The following is a 20,648-nucleotide window of genomic DNA, read 5'->3' on the forward strand; positions in this document are numbered from 1 at the left end:
ACTTCCTCAAGGGTAGGATTCTAACCCACTATCCTTGATATTTAGCCCAGCCTTGACATGTGGTAATTAGAAACTTTGCTACTGTTTAGAACCAGGCTTAAAACTCTTCATTTTGCAAAAAAAATGTGCATTTGTCAAAGGCAAGGAGACATTTGAGTTGTGGAAGGACAACCAGTGTTCTGAGTGTCAGCAGTGATTTGGAAAGGGAGAGAACATGGAGCGTGCGGGCAAACATTGGAATTGAAAAAAGCAACGGGCAGGAATGCAAGTAGGAGAAGGAGAGGTCCAGTCCTGACGCCGAATTTTGTGCCTGTGCAGTTTTCTTCCTGAACCAGTGGTTTCCAGAAGGATGTAGAGGTTTTGAGTGAGAAACCTCCAGCAGCGGAACTGTGTTATGTCGTGGGGTCAGTGAGTAGAGAAGACTTAATGGAATGTGAAAATGGGCGCTTGACTGAAGAGGAACACTTAGAGAAAACAGAGGACTCGGAGGTACCACCTCTGTGGAGTCCTAACAGATAGAGGCTTTGCTTTTGCTCACAGTTGTACCATCATCAAAAAGGGGTCATAAATGTTTCTCCCAAGAAACAGATGTGCTCAAATAAAAGACTACCACCTTCCCCTTCTCACTTCTGTAGTGGTCTTTCACATTATGTCTTCTAATCCCCCAATGCCAAGTGCATCCCTTCATTTTAACCATTTTCTAGTACAGGAAGCCCACCTCTTTATCTTTTTCTTTATTCTGAGTTAGCCCATTATTTCACCACCTGTGAAAGGATACCACAAGATAAACTGTTTTCAGAGAACTGCTAGTTTTATTTTCCAGCCAAAAGCACACATTTGTCTCTTGGTCTTGTGGTGTAGAAGTAATCATGATTATTTGGAAACCCAGGATGTTTTTCAGGGACTGGACAGTTTCCATGTTGTTAGTTACCAGTGCCAATAAACAGAGCTGTTTTGACACCTAAACCACACATTCTTGCCATGCTGCACTAGTCAACAGGACAGTTTGAGCTGAAGATTCCCAACTCCTTGCCCAGCTCTAAGGGGGACACACAGTCCACAAGTTAAGAACCCTTTTCCGTTCTTATGTAGCAGTACTAAAATCTGTTTGATACATGATACATGATAAATCACAAGGCATCACAGTGAACAAAAATACAGTCATTCTATATGAAGCATATAACATTTCCTAAAAGGCATATAACAATCTTTATTTCAACAGTATTAATATTAACATAGTTGGAATTACAAGACCATCCCCAGCTCCTCTGCAAGTCACCATACTTAATCTCTGGTAGATTGGGAGAGAAGACAATCAGCAGTTTTTGTTAATTTTCAGTCTTCATGTCCTTCATCTTGGTATAACACAGTATAGCAAACATAAATGTGCTAGAAAAAGGTTTGCTTTTTAAATTAACTTTTACATACTCCTTAGAAATAATTCAGAGTCTCCCAACATCCCTACAGCATAGCACTGAAGTTGTTTCCCTGCTGTGTTTGACATTGTCCAACACAGCTTGATTGTGAGCCAGTTCTGCTAGTAAACCCAAACCAGAAAATTGTTTCTATGGTTTCTTCTGATCAGTAGTTTCTTTCTTTGTAGTAAAAGTCCTAAAGCTTACTCTCTCTTATGTGTAACCAAGTTTCTTAGCTTAGGTATCCTTTTGTACCATTCCTACAATAAATATGATGAAAAAGAGACTTCTGACTCTTAATTTCTCAGCCTCTCTTCATTTTTCTCTGGAGACTGTTGCAAGAATACACCTTCCATTAGAACCTCTTTTTTTTTTTCTCTTTTAAAATGAGATTAATCTAGAGTTAAGGGTATCTTTTGCAATTTTTTTCTTTATGTTCTGGATTGGTGGATTGATCCATAAAACTAAAAAATGTCTGGATTGCTAGGATGTTTTATTTGACTTCGAACGACAGCTTGTTTTGGCACAGCAGCCTAGGAGTGTCTGTACTGATACTGTGTGGTATTAACTCCTCATGCTTGCCGCAAGCAGGACCTTAAGAGAGGTATTTCCTGATCAAAGAATGGTTACACAAAGCAATATTTTTTCCTTGGGCTCTGCTCATTTCTTTTTAGAACAGAAAATCTAGGCATACCAAGTCAGCAGTTTAAATAATAATGTAAGTGAATTGTTTGATGACATGAAAATGCTGCCAATGATGAATCCTTTAATCTTGTGACATTTCTGGCAGGTTTTACTGCTCTGGCCTTCTTAACAGGAATGAGTTCATGAAAATGTCAGTATTGAATCAGCTAATACTGTGCTATTCTCAATCCCTGTGAAGACATTTTTTATTTTTTTGAATTTATTTTTTTATCTTTTGGTAAAGCACTACTTTTCCTTTAACAAAATACTTGTTCTTGAGAGCCAGACAGTGCCTGGGGCACCTGGAGAGCCTCAGTTTGAGTGTTCTTTCTTTCAGAGATCTAAAAAGTTGAAACAAGCAAGTCACATATTGTGTTGACCTGACTTCTTTTTTTTTTTTTTAATGTCACAGCAAAGAAATAGCTTCTGCATACTTGGAAGCTCTGCTTCTAGAGCTTCTACATGGACTCTGTTTCTAGAGTCTGCTAATTGTAAGAGGCACAGCTGTGATAGAATTTCCTTCTGTGCTTGGTGCTATATGAACCAGCCATGATTAATGAGAGGGACAGGGCAGCTTTCCTACCTTTTGTGCAGGTAATTATAAACTTGAGTGGAGGACATTCTGCCTGTGCCATGAACCAGAACACTGTGTACTAACTGTGTTAAAATCAAAATCCAAAGCTATGCTTATTTGTAATAAAAAGAATATGCATATATAACAAAACAACTGACACTGGCAGTATCATACGACATAAAGCACAATGAACAGCAGTTAAGGTAAATTATTATAGAAGGTGACTAGACCTGGAAAACATGGTCTAGTGGACCTCAAATCAAAGACTAATATGATAGGAGGAAAAAAAAAACAAAGCAAAACAAACAAAACCCCACAACATCTGTAGTATGTACAAACAGTGGTGGAATTTTTCCAACATACGAGGATCACAAGTTACAGAGCTTTGCTCCCTTTACTTGGCCCAGGTATGTTACTTGTAATACTTCATTAGCATTGCATCAGAGAAGACCAGCCAGGCAGTTCTGACTGACCTATCAATCCCCTTGTAGGCAACTCACAGATTTACCTTCCCACCCTACCCTATTTGCTCCTATTTTTCTTTGAACCCAGGCAGGCATTTGTAGGAAGAAGGTGACGTACTGCATCACGGTTCTGAGGTTTTATGTTTGGTGATCCTTATGTATCCCTGAATTAGAGTTGCATCTGCCCACCAGAGGCAACTTATTTTTACAGGACGGTGGTACAGCTACCTGGGTAGTTTTGTGACTGTAAGTTAAAGCCATTCGTTTTCCCTAATCCTGTTTATCCTCTTACTGGTTACGAAATCTTGCGTCAAGCATGTTTCTTCTGGCATCATTAGGGGTATCACAGCCTTCAGCAACTGATTACCACAGATTTAAGCTAATAAAACAACCAACTCCAGCAGCGATTTTTGGAAATGGTCGTTTTGAGAGGAACCTGTGATGAATCACAATTTCTTCTCCTGTGGCAGGTTATGTTATTAAGCCTGTGTAATCGAGGAGGAGAGACATGCTACATTCTACAATATTTTATACATTTTATTTGTGTGCAAACAGTGGGAGTTGTTTAGGAGCACATCTGGAATGATGGAAGGGGCAGGGCCTTGCAAGCCAGAATTTAAACCATTACATGTCCAGGATGCTGGATTGATTGCATTTTCATGGGAATGGCTTAACCCTCTTAACACAAACCGGTCATTAAACCCCTGGGAGAGCCAGGTGACACTGGGCTGACCATGAGCACAACAGTCTCATGACATACATGTTGGGTCATAAGTGATCATGGTACAAGGGACAAGCCAATCCCAAAATTCCTTACTACACATCACCTGCATTTTAAAGTGAAGGTGCAGGTGATAATCTGACCTGTTCCATGCTTGTCCTGGACTGCATCCTCAGTGGCTGTTCTGCATGGCATCTGACAAACAGTGGAGCTCTTCAGGGGAGAATGGCTTGTACACAGCCAATAGTGTGTCTGATAATTTACCTATTGCAAATTGCCCCACTGCATCTGTTGCTTTTGTGGTGAATTGTCAAGGAAGCCATAGGGTTAAACTGAGCAATCTGCTGGAAGCTTTTGGTCTTTTGCAAACAGCACAGCATTATGTATACTGTAGAACAGCATTTCCTGCATACTTCCAAAATCTCTTCCAAAGTAACCTCCTCTTTTCAGAGAGTCTATCACTGAGGGATTGCAGCAAGCCAGGAGAACAGAAATGTTTAAGTTCTTGTAGTCTTTCAGGATTTCCTTTAGGGTATTAACTCCAGTGGTGTCCAAAAATGAGATGGAAGAGCAATCTACAACAAGGGCTTGGAAATCAATTTGCTTAGGAACTAGTTGCAAAGTGGTTTCTCCGATGCCCAGTCCATTAGCAGTTCTGTGATTTCCCTTTTGCAGATGCTGCTTTTCCTTCTTCTCATATTTCTTCCTTCTAGCAGCTTCTAGATTAGGATCTAAGTTGGTCAATCTGTACAGAGACTTTAGGAAATAGTTTTTATTTGCATAGTAAAGTGGACCCTCAAAACGAAATATTTTGACCTTTGGAACAGTAGTGAGATTTTCATATTCTAAGTCATCCTCATAAAAGCCTGTGTCTTGGATCTGACCAAGCAGGGCTGTCCGTGGCCGCTGTGTCCGAACAACAATGCATAACATGGAGAAAACCATGCCAACCAACAACCCTATTTCTGTGCTGACCAAGGCAGAGGCAGACACAGTAATGACCCAAACAAACGTGTCCACCTTATTCACGTGGTACCGTGCTGGCACATCTCTGAACTTCCTCAGGGCTCCTCGGAGGCTGACAATAATGATACAAGCCAGGACACACTTCTGCAAGGAGTAGAAGAGAGGTGCCAGGAAGAGCAGCACCAGCAAAACCACCATTGCACTAATTACTCCAGAGACTTGAGTCTGGCAGCCTGTAGATGTTTTGACGAGGGTTTTTGCCAGAGCTGCACTGGTTGCAAAAGAGTGGAAAAAAGAAGGAATGATGTTGCAGAACCCCACAGCAAACATCTCCTGATTGGCTCGGATGGTGTAAGCATATTTCTTTGCACACATTTCGGAAAGGGACACAGTGAAGGCAAAACTGACTAGGGCAAGAGGCAAAGCATCTACGGCGACTCGGAACATTAAGTTGAACTGTGGTACCTTTGGAGGAATAAATCCTGTTGGAATAGCTCCAGAAACGCTGGATGCATAGACTTCATTTAACTTCCCGTAGTGTGACACCAGTGTTGCCACAACAATAACTACCAGCTCTGTGGGAAGAGGAAATTTCAGTTTGTGCTTATACCGATCTCCCAGTTCCTTCGCAGTGACCAGCACCACGATACAAATGGCACTTGTGATGACATCACAAAGGTTGGCCTGAGAAATGTTCCGGAAAATGTTAATCCAGGTAATAACAAGCATCCCATGCCCTTGGCTACGTGGAATTTTTATTCCAATCAGATATTTCACTTGAGCTGTTAAAATGGTTAAGGAAGCACCGGTTGCAAAGCCGTCTAGTACCGACTCAGATAGGTACATAGATACAAAACCCAGACGGAAAATCCCCATTAGAACCTGAGGAAACACAAAAAAGAGAAAAGAAAAAAATACATGAGCTGTAACTGTTGCTGCAAATAATTAAGCACAGATGGGAGAGAACTAGCTGGAGGCCCATAGCACTTGGCTATTTCAGTCTTAAAACAGGAATTATCCCTTATTGTTTCCAGTCTGCTTTTAAAACATGTGATTCCCTTTACTGTTGTGGGACCCTACAAATCCAAGAGGTGAATGACGAGTTTGAGACAGGGTCAGTCAAATATTGGTCTGAGGTGACTCCACTGAAGTGGCTTGTCTGAATTTTGTTTCTTATGCAAAAGAGTAGTGGATCCAAAATGCTTCTCTTATACCAAAGCAAATTTTCTCTTTTTCTGTCTTAAAGTGAATAAAGTTAAAATGTACAGCCTTTGTGCTGTAAACAGAACTTGAATGACAACAAGTAAGATCCCTACTTTAGGTGTTGTATTAAACAGCTTTTAATTTTAGCCTGGTGAACAGAAGGGAAGTGGAGCACAGACAGCCTTTGTGGCATGCCTAAAGTCAGAAGAGGCAGAAGTGCTCACAGACTCTCCCATATCTCAGGATACTGTTCCTAACTAATTCCTTCTCCTTTCTTAGATGGCTTTGAAAATATAGCTTCACAAGGGCATTTTTTTTTCTCATAAATGTGATCTGAAATTTCTTAGTAAACGTGGAGATAACTAGTTCTTTCTTAATTCATATATATATATATATATATATATATACAGTTAATAGGTTAAGTATGTTCCTGATGCTTCCTTCTGTGTTCTCTTGATATCCTTGTGATGGGCAGCGTGTTGGCAAGTCTCAAAGAGTCCAGCACAGCCATTATCTGAAAAGTAGGCTAGTCAATCTATTTCTCCTCTTGTCCTTTCTGCTTTTGAATTATCTTTGCACAGCAGTTTGGTAGAACATAACCCCTCCTAGCAAAACACTGAGTCACACATTGTGAACCTGTAGAATGAGTATGTCTGCACCTTTGTTAAAATATCGAGGGAAACAGAATTACTTCTTCATTGTTGAAGTACACAGTTACCTAGAAATTTCCCTCATAATAAGACCTGTAGTGGGAGTCATGGTCCCGTGAAAAGCAACAAGGCCAAAAGGCAGTAGAGTATCAAAACAATGTTAATGGTCTTGCAGAAGACTCTTGTTTTGTCTGTGCTTGCTAGTAGCTAAGAAAAACTGCCCGTCTCATGCTTTCTCTGAGTTGCATACAGTTAGTCTTCCTGGAGAAAACAGTCCAAGGTGCACATACATTCAAGTGAACTGGTACCGTATCTCTCACTGAAAGAGGGTCAAGCCGAAGCTTAGGTCATACAAAGAAGCTTTAGGAACTTCATACCTTGCCTCTGGATGGCAGCAACCACTTACCTGATACACTCCAGCCATGAACGTCAGGGCTGTAGCAATGCCGATAGCGTAGCATTCTTTCCCGCACTCAGCATTTATCCCCGCAATTGTAAGGTTGAAGGCAGTTGTGTTGGACAGACTGTCATTCTGCAGAGAACCATCACCCAAGGCTGGTGGGGCATCATCATTCAAGTCAAACCCAGCCAAGAGAAGTTCTCGGTCCACAACTTGTCCTACCATTAAGCTTATCAAGCTGAAAATGCCAACTGATACATGACGGGATGTGCCCATTAAGAAATAGATGATGTTGGCGAAGAATGACGTGTAAAGACTATAAATGGGCTTCAGACCTGCCAGCAGTGAGTATGCAATTGCTTGAGGCACCAAAATGATCCCAATCACTAACCCAGACATAATATCCCCCCAAATGTATTCTTTGCACTGGTACTTGGGAAGCCATCGTAAAACAGGAAAGAAATCCATAACAAAGTTCTTCAGCTTCTGTGGGGTGCAGGAGCAGCTCTTTCTCAGCTTAGCTAGCATGACTTGTTTCCTGCTTATCTTCACATGTGTCTTTCTTTCCATGATAAAGAAGGAAGAGGTGCTGTTTTCCATTCTGGTAGCCTCGAGTTGTCTTTCCATTGTCCCAGTTTACTTCATTTACGTGTTCCTGCAATGTGAAGAAATCATCTGTTAGGTTGCAATTCATCAAGTTTTTTTTTAGCACAGATGCTTTAATGCTAACAGTCTGTCACCAGATTTTGCTTTTAAGGAAGCATCATCCCAAGAAGCACACTATCATAGGGCTACAGTGGCATGTAACACTAAGAAATAAATCTGCAGATTGAGCCCTTTCTTGCAGGCATTAAAGAGTATGTTCAATTTAATCCAGTTTGTTTTACCAAGGAAAAATGGGGTTAAATTAGTAATGTCTTTGTTCAACAAAGATTTCCATCATCTCTCCCAAGTGTTCCATCACGAAGATCTCTGTGAGCAGAAGCAGCAATTTATGGTGTGAAATAAATGTGCTAGTGAGGTAGGTTATAGTCTTTCTGATAGTGAGTGCATCTTGTAGTCACGATTTGTAACTCACATGTGGTATAATGATCTGCCACTGCAGCTGTCGTCAATGCACAGGAGAAAAATGTTGCTAGTAGAACCTGTAAAGCAGAGTTTTCTGAAGAGCCACAGTTAAGTCTTGTGCAAAAATTTGTACACAAGCCATTGATGGACTCTTTGTAGTTGCTGCTTAACACCAGCTTGTTGAATTGTAGATTGGTTTGATGTGCAGTTTCTGTTACTCAGCATCTCCTCACAAATATCACTTCAGCAACATATGGACCATGCACCATGATGGAATCTGTTACCGTTGCAGAAGAGCACTGCATGTTAGTGTTTTCAGGTTTAAACACATAGTTACCCTAGTTTTGCTCTCTGGAAATAAGGTGTAACAAATAATTGTGTGTACAGCAGAACAAAACGGGCAGTGCTTCCTATAATTCTGTGTGTTAGTTTTCTAATACACAATGAAAACTAATCTACTAATACACAATGAAAACTAAACTAGGCAATCTGCATTCCCTAGATGGTGGTATTTCTGGTGTCTCTTGCCTCAATGGACAGAATCTTTTCTCCAGACTCAACCTCTGCATGTTTACTCAATTGTCAAATTAGGTTGAAATTAGCTTAGTGCATTCATAAATCATTTTGGGGATAGGTTCGGGACACAACTGAGAGGCAAAAGATGCAAGTGCCCTAACTTACATAGCTAAAAAGGTAAAAATAGGAGCAGACAGGAGGAAAATATCAAACAGACTATGCCAGGTGGCAGATCTTATCTTCTGGTTTGCGGTGGAAAGAAAGAACCAACTTCCAAGAGTGGATCACTGTACGTGAGTAGCGAGATAAGGAATGACTCATTGACCTAGATGCACATGGCATGTGCTAGTACAATAGTATGCGGAATGTCAAAGCAGACCTTCTCCAAGCCCAGCCTCTCCCAGGGTCATAAACAGGCAGGATCCCTGCAGCAGAGCTTTTTGGTGCCGGGAGTGACATTGCAATAATGTCAAAGCTTGTCTTCACTTACAACAAAAACCTGTTTCTTTCCCCTTAAATATCCAGAGACAGAAGCCATACCCATCAGTTTCCTAAAATCTGAAGTACACTCACTGGCACAGTACTCTGTTGGTATATTTTAATGATTTTAACAGTTAATAGTAAGTTTAGACTCTAGTGACAGAAGACATCATTGTCTGTGTGTAAATTTCATATATTTTTGTTGTTGTTGTTAAGAAGAGTATTTTGATTTGTTGATGTTTGGTATCACCCAGTTAAAGCGTAGAATTCAAAGCTGAGAAAAAGCAAAGGGTTTGCGAGTCCAACTGGAAGGGTAATTGATAAGCAAAAGAATAGATTGTCAACAGCCTGTAAGCTTTCTATCTTGAGCAGTCCAAATAGAGAGTGGCATATTAGAAAGCCTTTTGTCTATCCTGCTTAGAAATTTTTTTCAGTATTTTAATAATTATGTTTTGCCAGCAAATTGAGAATAATAGGAAGATAATTACCTGTAACTAGTGCAGAAATCTGAAACAAGTTCACAGGTATTATTGTAAATGATACAGTGTGATTTATAAGGCCATGCAAAATTTCATCACAACTTGAAGCAGGATGTTTTGGTGTTATAGATAGATAGCTGATTTATAATTTGATAAAAGGCAGAAAAGAGGTTCTTGTTAGAGACTCGTGGACTGAGTGTCCGAGTTGAAAAGTAGTTTAGATATATTTTAAAAAATCAGTAGATTTCTGTCCATCCCAATTACATAAAACCATTTTTAGCTCCCACTGTATAAATTCCTTTGTGTTTGTAAGTAAGGTTTATTTCTATCATAAGGAAACATTAATTACAATTTAGTGTAATTATTTAGAAAGATCAAAATCTATTTTTTATCAATGCCAAGTTTACTTTAGACCCTAATGTACTGCATGATTATGCTAGGACATATCCTAGCATATTCTTGTCCTACTTGGACAGGAAATGGGTTGGATCTAGTCTTTATTAGAATGCAAATGTGAGAGAAAAGATAGAATAAGTTACAACAGCAAGAGAAGAACTTAAAAGCATATGAATAAAGTTTACCAAACACAGAATGCTAGCAAGTGTAATAAAGACGCTCATTTTTAAGATGCAAAAACCCAATACTTCCTGTCTTACCTAAATTAGTTTGGAGAATGAGAGTCTTGTGTGTGAGGACAGCAAGTCCTTATTCAAATGCCATTCACTTCTTACAGCCAAATGAAGTCAGAGTGCCAAGAAATAAGTACTGTGCCCTTCCTTGCTTTACAAACTTAAAAGCTAGTGGGCAGTTCAATATTCAATGAGTGTTTTTTATAGGCTACATAAAGATTACATCAGCTTCTGTACACAAGGCTCACATATTTAATTGCACAGTTCCTGTCTGCCTCTCTCTAAACTCATACAATTTACCTGGGAGTAATTTGGTGTTTACAAAAAAAACCCATTGAAATTCACACACGTGTATTGTTTCTGCAGCTTCCTGAGGGATGGTAGTGATTTTTAATACGTAAGATTATTGGAATATAATTTCTATGGATATCTATTAAGAGGTCTTGTTTATGAATGATAATTTAGTAATATATCTTAGCTATACTGCCTTACTTGTACTGCTACTTACAGTAGCTTTTGACAAAACACCACTAACCAAAAGAAAAAACCCAAACCCGAAACCTAGTGCAATAAAACATGTATCTTTTGAGGCTGACAGGAGGTCATTTTCTTCAATTCTTTTTTCTCCTGAAAGGAAGGATTTCCTTCCTGTAAATAGTTGTTTATTGTGCTATATATGCTTTAAGACTCCATGCCAAATGAATATGGTAGCTGTAAAACACTCAGCTCTAAACCTAGATTGGCTTCCAGAAACTGTTAATATTTAAAGTTTCTTTGTTGCTTTTAGAACATAGTAAAGTCACACCAAATAATGGGAGGGACATTGTTATCAGCAACCCATTTTTCAGCTGTGTAACCCAAGACTGTGATGTCTGTAGCTCAGTAATAACTTAGTTGCTTCACCTAAAGGAAATGAGATTCCGCCTTAGCTGCGTGCTTTCCTCTGTGCATTTGTGCAATTTAGCAGAGCTAAATTATTGCTGCCATCTCCAAAGACAGAGTGATGGAGAGGAGATCTGTCTGCTCCTGTGCACGTGAGTAAACTTCAGCTTTCTGATTTTAGCACTGAGATACAACACCAGCCTTCCAAAGTGGTAATACTTGAGCGATATGCAGGAGCCCTAGGGTTGTCAGTGAATGGATTCCTTTATTGGATCACCAAACTGACCCATTTTCAGCTTAGGCTATACTAGGTGGTTCATAAGAAAGAGGCAACCTCTATTTCAGTCTCAGTTTCCCCCTCCAGAACTTCACAGAACATTTTATGCAAGTGAAGTCTTCCCGTTGCTTGCTGAAAGAGCTGTTCTTAGCAGGGATGTGGAGGTGAAGCAGCACATAGCACAGAACGTCTCAGTTCATGGCGTCTGACTTTGGTGTTGGAACATCGTGAACTGCTCAAAGCAAGTGAAAGTTTACTTGTGTGCTCATTCGTGTGCAGGTACAACATCCATACAGTTACAACGAAAATAGTATTGGTTATTTTTGTTTGTATTTCGACGTTTGGAGTCTTCGCAGTTGAGTTCTTTTCAAGTTTCCCTTGACCATATGAGCAAAAACAATTGAGCAGAACCGCTGTCTGAACCACTCGTTCTTTCAGATTAAATGCACTGATTTTATCTTGTGAAAAAGAGAAACAAAGCCAAGAACCACTCAAGACAGACAAACTACCAGCTTTCCAGCTGGCCTTAGTCCCACTTTTCTGCCTGTCTTTTCACCAGTGACCTGACCAAATCTCTCTGCAGGGGAAGAAACATTCATCACAGTATGTTCTGTGGAATTTCTCTTTGCAAGCAGTTTCTGCTGGTACATAAAAACTGTTTTGACTGGATGAGTTGTTCTTTGTGAAACAGCACAAACCAAAAAAACTTTATTCTTTTGCATCCTTTTGTCTCCCCAACCTGTTTGTCCACCAGAAAATCCGAATCTGTATCTCTAGAAAGTCCAAGAAGGAATAAACTGAGCCAGGATGAGCCTGACTCTTTATGCTAAGGAGATCTCTTAAATGCTGTATGTGGGACAGAAGTCAGACAGTATCACAACTCTATACTAGAATTGCTCACTCTTGCTAAAGCAGGGATTCCAAGTGTAAGTGGAATAAAGTCCTTTAAAGAGTTTGAGCCAAGTGATGCTTACAGTTTCCTTCATGTTTGAACTATGAAAAATCATCTTCAAACTAATGTGGTTAGAGCAGGTTTTGTATTTATAAACTGAAGTTTAATTGTATTTTTGTTACATAAATTACAGAAAAAACATAAGACACATCAGTTCAGTTAAATATTTGCTTGAAAACACTTGTAGATGTTGAGTCAAACTGTTCATGTTTCTTATCAGAAACATTTTCTGTCTGTAAGAAACCTTTCTTGGTCTCTAATGGCTGTTATTACCTTACTTTTCTGGTTTTGAGCATTGACAAAATTTAAAAAAAGTCCCTGGTTAGCCACACTTATGGTGCATAGATTCAATATACAGAGCTGTGTTATGCTTGCAAACCACATTTTTTTTCAGAGGAAGGTACCTGGAAACTCTACCCCAGTGCACTCTGACCCTTTATGGTGGCATAAAAACCTGAGCCAGCAATTGGTGCTTTGGACATATTTGAACAGATGCAGGGAGGACATTTAGCTTGTGGGACCTGACTAGTCTGAAATAAAATCCCCTGAGTTGCATATAATATAATACAATACTTCTTTAGCACCTACTACTTTGATTTATTAATCTGTTTTTGTTCTGCCTGATTCCTTAGAAATGTCAACATAACCTTTAAGTTTTAGAAGCGATCAAGTGATAAAACAAAGCACTTTTAGACTAATCCAAAAATGAAAGAGGAAAAAACATTACAGCTTAGTGGTCTTGAGGAGTTAGGAAAGCCAGAACAACTCCTCTGCAAATTAAAACTGCTATACTAAGGGGAGATTTGTTCTGAGAGTCAAGTGGTCTTTTAGATTTGTGTATTTCTAATTAAAATCTCCAGTTCCCAACTTTTAATTCCAATTAGAAATTGGTCTGGGATTTGCCAGACAGATTAGGCTTTTTTTAAAAAATGCTTGCATTCACTGGCAGCTGAGATTCAATTCTTATTTTCCCAAAGATTCTCAGTTCATTATACCAGTAAGATAGCAGCCACCAACATGTAATAACCCCACAGCTGATGAGCAGGCTACAGTGGAACTCACACAGTCAGCCAGCACCTGTTGTTAAGGCTGGCCCATCAGACCATCTTTGGGAATGATCATACCTTGCCAAATAAATGATCAGCTAGTTTCATTGGTTCTGCAGAGACTCGTTTTGTTCAAGGATTCCAAAAACCTGCTGGTCAAAATATTGACATGCAGTTGAGGGCAAGACAACATTATTCTTCTGGAGAGTCCTAGGACATGACCACTAAAAGGGCACTTTCTGTGGAATCAAAAAACATTCCTAAAAATCGGACTTCTTGCTTTTGGAAAGGCAGCTGTTCCAAAGAGAAAGTGTGGGGTTTTTATAAAAAATCTTTCAAGACAGCTTTTCAAGACCTGGGTTGTCATTCACAAAGTTAAATACTAAGCTCTGTTTTGTGCCCTCTGGTTTTGCTGGGCATTGTTTAGCCATATTAGGATGTTGCAGAGAACACCAAATTGATATGCCATTCTTATGTTTATTCCTGTTGCCTCCCCTGGCATCTTAGGGTTACTCATGCAATGAGGACAGTATTTTGGAAATCATCTTTCATACTTAATCACTAAGAAAATTCTCACTTTTAAATTTTGAGAAGCAAATAAGCCTCATACATGCCATTTTCTTGAATATAAGTAAAAACTAGACAAGTGGCCGGTCTTGAACTCTTAGACCAGGGTTGCAGGAAAGATAACTGCCATACCATTTTCAGCTGACTGCAGGTTTTACAAACTTATAAGCAATATTTATGAACAGCAATGTAATGACAAAAAAAAAAACAACACCGGTGTGCAAAGAAAGTGAAAAGAGGCAGTTTCACACCTTTGAAAACAGGCAAAGAACAAATAAACCTGAGTTCAGAGGTGTGGGAAGGGAGACAAGTCTCTTACCTGGATAGCTTTTTGACAGGAGTGTATCACCTCTGTTTTTGCACATTGGAATGAATGAAAGTCTTCAGTCAGGCACTGCTCTATTTGCATAAAGGATAATTATTAGCTAAATAGCTCCTCAAGGTAAGAACGGGTAGTTATGGAATCTTGAGCTTGCTGCTTGGTAGTGTGTTGTCACTTGTATCGCTCTATGAACTTGTATATATATGTAGCACTAGCTGAGGATTTGAGTTTAAATAATGTGTAAGATTATTAATTAACTAACACTGATCCAAAAATTATGCTGAGTTAAGGCTAACACATCTCTGACCTTTGAAGCTACTTCTCATCTGAGATTTGATTTGGTTTATGCATCTGCGTGTAGCATTAGCTTTTGATTTTACATGTTCAAGGTGTATGAAGAGAACTGCAGTCTTGCTTGAGTGCACTTTGCAGGCTGGAATAAGTACTGTTCTGCTCAGTGCATAGAGTGGGACTGCTAGAGGTCAGAGTTCCATTCCTGCATGTCAGCGCATTCAGATCACAAGATCTGTTGCTTCTGTAAAATGTAGGCAGATCAGAGGACAAAGATTGACTTTCTGTTCATTCTTGTGAGGTATATAAATGACCAAGTCCCCTCTCAGTTACCTTGGCTCTTTGGATAGGTGCAGACTATCCAAATGACAAATAAACATCCATCTCCTCCTCTCAACAAAGGTGATATGTAATGTTTAATGATTACTAAGCAGTGCAGATTAACAGGTTGGGCACAAGGCCACAGCTCACAGGAACTGTACTACAAGCTAAGATGTGAGAACACGTGCATGTCTTTCAGCCAAGGAAGAAAACGAGCATGCATGCTATAAGAATCTGAGATGGGAGTTGCAGGGCCTAAAAAACACTGTGTTACTGGCTTGCAGTGGGTTGCAGTGCACAAGCATGATTACAGAAGGCCAGATTCCAACACTGTCCTTCATCCCAGTGCAGAAGGTTGTTTTCTGCTCTTTAAAAATAAAAAGGAAACATAAAAATGAGGGAAATGAAAAGTCAAAACACACGTAAGAGAGGAATGGAAAGGGAAGCACATCTCACCTCTGTGATGTTAAATTAGTCATGGCTTCTTAAAACTGCTGGCTGTTACCAGGAACTCAAACTTGGTGGCAGTAGTTGTGACATACTAATACCAAAATCTTAAGAAGGTAATTCCAATCTTAGTAAAACCTTGTTTCATGCCTTCTTATAGAAAGCCTTTCAAGCAGTCCTGTCCCTTTGCCATTGCTAAGGTAGCTCTTAATAAAAGGGGGAAGCAATGGTACACTTACTCTGCATAATGAATTTTTGCACACTGGTCACCAAGATAGTGTGTTTCTTTGGTCTTGTGCACTACAGGATGGAAATGTCTCCACTGACATTCTTCTGTTACTTTCATTTCAGCCTTGTGGTATTTCTTCTTAAAGAAGACTTAAACTCAAGTGTCTCATATTTGTCCTTTCATCCATTTTACTGCCTAATTCCTAGAACCAAGAGTTATTTTCTCTAATAACCTCTTAAAATGTGCATGCCATTTGCTTCAGTACCAAAATAACCTTGCCCACTCCATTCTCCTTTATGTTTCCAATATTTGGAAGGTCTGCAGTTTCTAGTATTTGCAATGCTGGAATTTGCAGAATAATTGGGTTTTCCCCCATGTAACAATTCTGAGACCTCTCTGCATTTCTCCAACAGCACTTTTCCCAATATCAGGCTCCTGAGAGAGAGGAGGATATTATGATATCATTATCACTTGACTCCTACCATATAGAGTTGGTTGTAACTGTTTTGCCTCAGGTTACCCTAAAAGTAACACTTTCTGAAAATCTAAAAGAAAGAAATTTCAAATTATAATTTTGAAATATGTGAACATTCTTTAGACACAGCACCATAAAAGTCAGGTTTAAATATCTCTGGACAGGACAGTTCTGCATAGGGAAAAAAAATTACTATGTGAAACAATCTCTCATTCTACCCCTAGGAGTTGTGAAAATAATATAGTTTTGAAGAAATTACATTTTATGGTGAACAAGCTTTACTTAACATACAGAAGTACTGACAGAACATTCATCAGTGAATTATGGAGATGGGAGCTCACACTCCATTGCATAAAGTCATTCATCAAGGCTTCAGTGCAGCACAAATTCTGAGTGGGCTGTTCCTGGCATCCTGGTTGAATTCCACTGACACTAACGAAAAAGGACTAAGTTCTAAAAGTACTGTCTTTCTATGTCTAATGCTCAAGTGTGCAACAATGGTAATTGGCCAAAATAACCAAAAGGCATATTGCAATGAAACACCTATCTCTAAGAATAGGAACTGTGTTAGAAAAATGATAACCATTGGCTGGTAATTGTGAGTTTACAGATGATTTTCCTTTGTGTGACTTACTATTTATCCTTATGAACAGATGCACAATCTTAACTGGATTAAGAACTGCAAAAGATTAAAAGCAAAATCAAACAAAGGTATTTATGAAAGAAATATTAGAAAGAGATAAAATGTATTTGTGGACACACTTAACTGAGGATTATAGATTATTTCAGAAAAATTTATGACATTACTACATACAATTCATATCGGGTAACCTGATTATGTACTTTAAAAAATAATGCTAAATTAGTCACACAGGGAAAGTTAATCTTAGAACAATAAAATTGTAGTTAAAATTGTTTGTTTATTGGGCCACAACCAATAACATCAAATCTTCAAAAGTGTATATTCTAAACGTAGTAGCCTTGTTTTTCCTTCTGTGCACGTCTGAAGTTCATAAATTCTGTGAATTAAAAATCTTAAGCCTAATGCCTGCATTATTTAAGATGCCCTCAGGCCTCAATTAGTCTGTAATTTACCTTGATATCATAGTGACCAGGTGTGTGCTTAAAAAGCATTCTTTGGTTGCTATTTAATAGGAAAGATGGGCACACTGAAAGTAATCATCCACTCTTTTTAAATCCTGTATGCACTCCACCTAACATTCCTTCTGTACCCGTGGCAAGTGTCCAGTGCAGCTTGAAATGATGTATATGTGGGGAAAGACATATTACTGTTTTTTTTAAAATGAAAAAAGTCTTATGTAGTCTCTGCTGCAGGAGAAACTCCGAGATCTGCGAAGTTCAGTGCACATTTATGTATTCAAAACTGAGTAAAATAAAATCTCCTTCACTGTGCATCCCTCTATCTGTTTCCCACTACAAACACAGAACCAATGGAAAAGCACTTACCAAAGACACAGAATAGCTGCCGTAGTTCCACAACAGTTTTTCTATCAGCACTCAGTAGCACAGTACCTCAGGAGCACAGCTTTCTAGAAGAGTAGATTAGAAATTGTATCATGATCCAGTCTGGGTCTTTCCAATTCGTTATCAGTCCAAGGGTGTTTACAGTGTGATAACATAAATAAATAGTAGTACTGGAGAAATCTTTGTCCTGTAGTGGGTAATCACAGGTAAAAGATAAAGTTTTAATCATTATACATTACAGGCGCTACTGGTAGTCTCTGACTTCTTATTCACCCCTACTATTCAGCTTTAATAAAACCAGTTGTACTGTGTAGACCTCAAACAGAAATGCAGTGCTGACTTATCTTTTAACAGTTTCACGAGTTTTGAACGCTTAATTCAGTTGGCTGAAAAATTACTCCATGTGTTAAATGAGATTAGGGCAGGTGGTGCTTAGAACTGTCCTTAGACTCAGTTGTCCATGATCGTGAATTAAGTCCTTTGAAAAAGGATTTTTATTAAAATAAATCATGGAGGGGGTGTAGCTAATAAATCTTACATTTAGGAAGACTTTACATGCCATCAATTGACATTGAGTGTAAAATGTCTGACTTTTTCTGCCTCATAAACAAAACTGCCAGTTGTTTCATCCCTAAACAGCCAGAACTGTGGAACCGAAGCCTGCATAATGATGAGTATGAACATTCCTACTCATATTTGTAAATCTTAGAGGCAAATTTAATGTAGCAAGGATAGTCTCTCTTTACAGAAAATAAAGATGTGATCATGAAGGAGTCATAATAACAGAAGCATGAAATGAAAACAGTTAAGTCAAGTATGTACCCTGGAGGCTCATTGCTGAAGGTGCAGTAGGAGGCTGTGTGCTTGAATTAGAATGCTGCATGTGTATAGAGAACAGTTCTGCTGCTGCTTGGAAAGAAAAGTCCACTGCCTGCTTTCCCAGGCAATGCCAAAAGGAGTTATGTGCTTGAAGCAAGCTAGTTTTAGTATTTAATCATAATTTCTCCTCCTTGTGTGTCTGAAAAGTCACCCTTCAGTCTTAATTATGGATTTAGTTACCCTATCCCTTCCTTTCAAAACTTTTGCATAGAGGTGACATTATTTGGAATTCCATCATCAAGAACAACATAAAACCACAATGAATATTTTACTTGTAGCCAATTTATGCTGAAGGAAATAATTTTCATATATCAGATTTCATCAGAAAGGTGTCCTCTAGCAGCCCAGCTCATGTACCATGACAGAACCTTTCTTTCAGTCACTTGCAGAGCCTTTAAATTTGTAGTGAAGAAGCAGCCAAAAAGCATTTTCTGCTTCTGGATTCATCTTACCATTATTTATTAGTTCCCTTTAAAAAAGAATGTGAACGTAACATCTCAACAAGGGATGACAGGGTGTCACAACACTGAATTGTCCATGCCTAGGTGATCTCATTGCCTATGCTCGCATGTCTAGAGAGGCCAGATATTAAAATAGCTTATGCCTTTGCCTAAATTGCTTCTGTAGCCTGTTCCCTCTTTTGCCTCTTGAATTTGTTTTAAAGGAGGAGGAGGATGGTATAGGGGGGAGAAGAGATGCAACAGTCTAACCACATTTTCCGAGGCTAACTCACCTCAGCACAGGAAGCTGTTGGTGCTTTGTCTGCCTCTCTCTCTCTCTCTTTCCCCCACACACAGCACGTTCATTGCTGAAAGAAGGACTATGCTCACAAAAGCAGGCTGGGTAAGAAATGGAAAATGATAGGCTATGATTAGCATTGGCTTGAAAACATCCATTGTTTGCTCACACTGCTGTGCCTGTGAATTTTAGCCAGATCACAGCAAGGATTTTGTGAGTTGCTTTGAAAGGTGAAGCTCAAACAATGCTGATTTCAAAGAGGAAAGAAGCTTATTAAGATGCTGTATAAATCAAAGTCAATTCTATTTTTATGCTTTTAAAAAAATAAAAAGATTCAGCTGGATGCGCAGCCTCCTGGCTGGCCTGTAGAAGAGGCAGTGATTTCCAGTAAATAACAGACGATGCATTCTCCATTTTTGAAGCCAGTTCGTTCCTAAACCACAGAGATTCATGCCCGTCCTCCTTTTTGCGCACGTACCGCGCTGACTGGTCGTGTGGATGGATTAACTGTGACAAGCTGTGACATCAGCAAGGGCTGGGTGTTGCCTGGCTGTGTGGTTTTGTAATGCATCCTCCCACTGCTGCTGGGCTGACTCATTCACGTTATAGGGTGAGTGAATTACGGGTAGCGTGAGCCAGCACAGACCGAAGTCTTCGGCGTTGCACTTCCGTGCAGAAGCTGTGCCGTAATCGTAAAGCAAGCAGATTTTCAGTCCCTGCTTACACGAATGTTACAGCTGAGGAGCAGATGCAGAAAAATATTAAAGCTAGTAAATGAACACGGAAGTGTTAAAATATGCCCATTCTTTAGTGTGAGTGCAGTAACTAGTCTTTGGCCTTTGAAAAAGCCTCTGAATTAGGTTTTTGGTTGGCAAAGCGTGTGTAAAAAGCACAGGCGGTGTTTTGCCTGGGGACCACCGGGGAGGAAGAATCAGTCTTCACTGGCCTGCAAAAGATCAAGTGATCATGGTTATTTTGGGATGTGGGGATTTCACAGATAGGAGCAGATTTGCTTTACCTGATCATAGGAAGCAAGAGCGAGTGGAGCAAGAATGTGGTAGAAGCAGCTCTAGTGTGAATGTGTATTATATTGTTAGTTTCCACTCAATTCAGAAGGGGGAAGTGTTTTTTATTAATAACTTGGGAGCTTACTGATTTCTGAGTTATTTATTAATGATCTTGTACTTAAACCTGAAATACCAGACAAGTAGGATTTTTGGTTGACATTGAGGAATCCTGGTGAGAACTGCCAAGAATTCAGCCTCTGGAAAGGTGAATGCTAGTAAGGGCTATTCTGCCCTCCACATTTCCATAGTGCTCACAGTCCCTTAGGAATCTTCTTTTAAGGTTCAGAGGTTTTTAAAGTACTCAGCAGAACAAGAAGCTTATGTAGACAATTGGTGGGTTTGGAGCAAACAAGGTCTTTTTAACAGCATGGACTTTAAACTGGCTTCATTTCATTACTCATAGCTGCAAAAAAACCCCAAG

General features: G+C 39.3%; 2 protein-coding genes across 9 annotated transcripts in view; one reads left to right on the forward strand and one right to left on the reverse strand.

Annotated features, from left to right (window-relative positions):
* IDUA (alpha-L-iduronidase) overlaps positions 1-20,648 on the forward strand; it is a 44,930-nt gene that overhangs the window by 5,050 nt on the left and 19,232 nt on the right. The gene's annotated exons all lie outside the window — the stretch shown is intronic.
* On the reverse strand, positions 793-19,673 carry SLC26A1 (solute carrier family 26 member 1). 8 transcript variants are annotated; one of them, XM_051777544.1, is made up of 5 exons: positions 19,156-19,673; positions 17,526-17,608; positions 8,156-8,422; positions 7,084-7,732; positions 793-5,706 (listed from the first exon to the last, which is right to left on the reverse strand). In XM_051777544.1, the coding sequence occupies exons 4-5, from the start codon at positions 7,702-7,704 to the stop codon at positions 4,186-4,188; spliced, it is 2,142 nt and encodes a 713-aa protein (XP_051633504.1). In that variant the 5' UTR covers positions 7,705-7,732; positions 8,156-8,422; positions 17,526-17,608; positions 19,156-19,673; the 3' UTR covers positions 793-4,185. The 8 variants fall into 8 exon arrangements, with proteins under 8 accessions (XP_051633504.1, XP_051633503.1, XP_051633509.1 ...); XM_051777543.1 differs by having other exon boundaries at positions 17,526-17,730; XM_051777549.1 differs by lacking the exon at positions 8,156-8,422.

Source organism: Manacus candei, unplaced genomic scaffold (genome assembly GCF_025592945.1).
Source record: "Manacus candei isolate 608988 ecotype Guabito, Panama unplaced genomic scaffold, ASM2559294v1 h1tg000010l, whole genome shotgun sequence".
Lineage (NCBI taxonomy): Eukaryota > Metazoa > Chordata > Aves > Passeriformes > Pipridae > Manacus > Manacus candei.

Excerpts from the sequence above, each read along its gene's own strand:
- SLC26A1 (XM_051777549.1), bottom strand. The coding sequence starts at position 7,704 with ATGGAAAGACAACTCGAGGCTACCAGAATGGAAAACAGCACCTCTTCC. Across the intron at positions 5,707-7,083 it reads TCATGGCTGGAGTGTATCAG|GTTCTAATGGGGATTTTCCG; the intron begins GTAAGTGGTTGC and ends GTGTTTCCTCAG.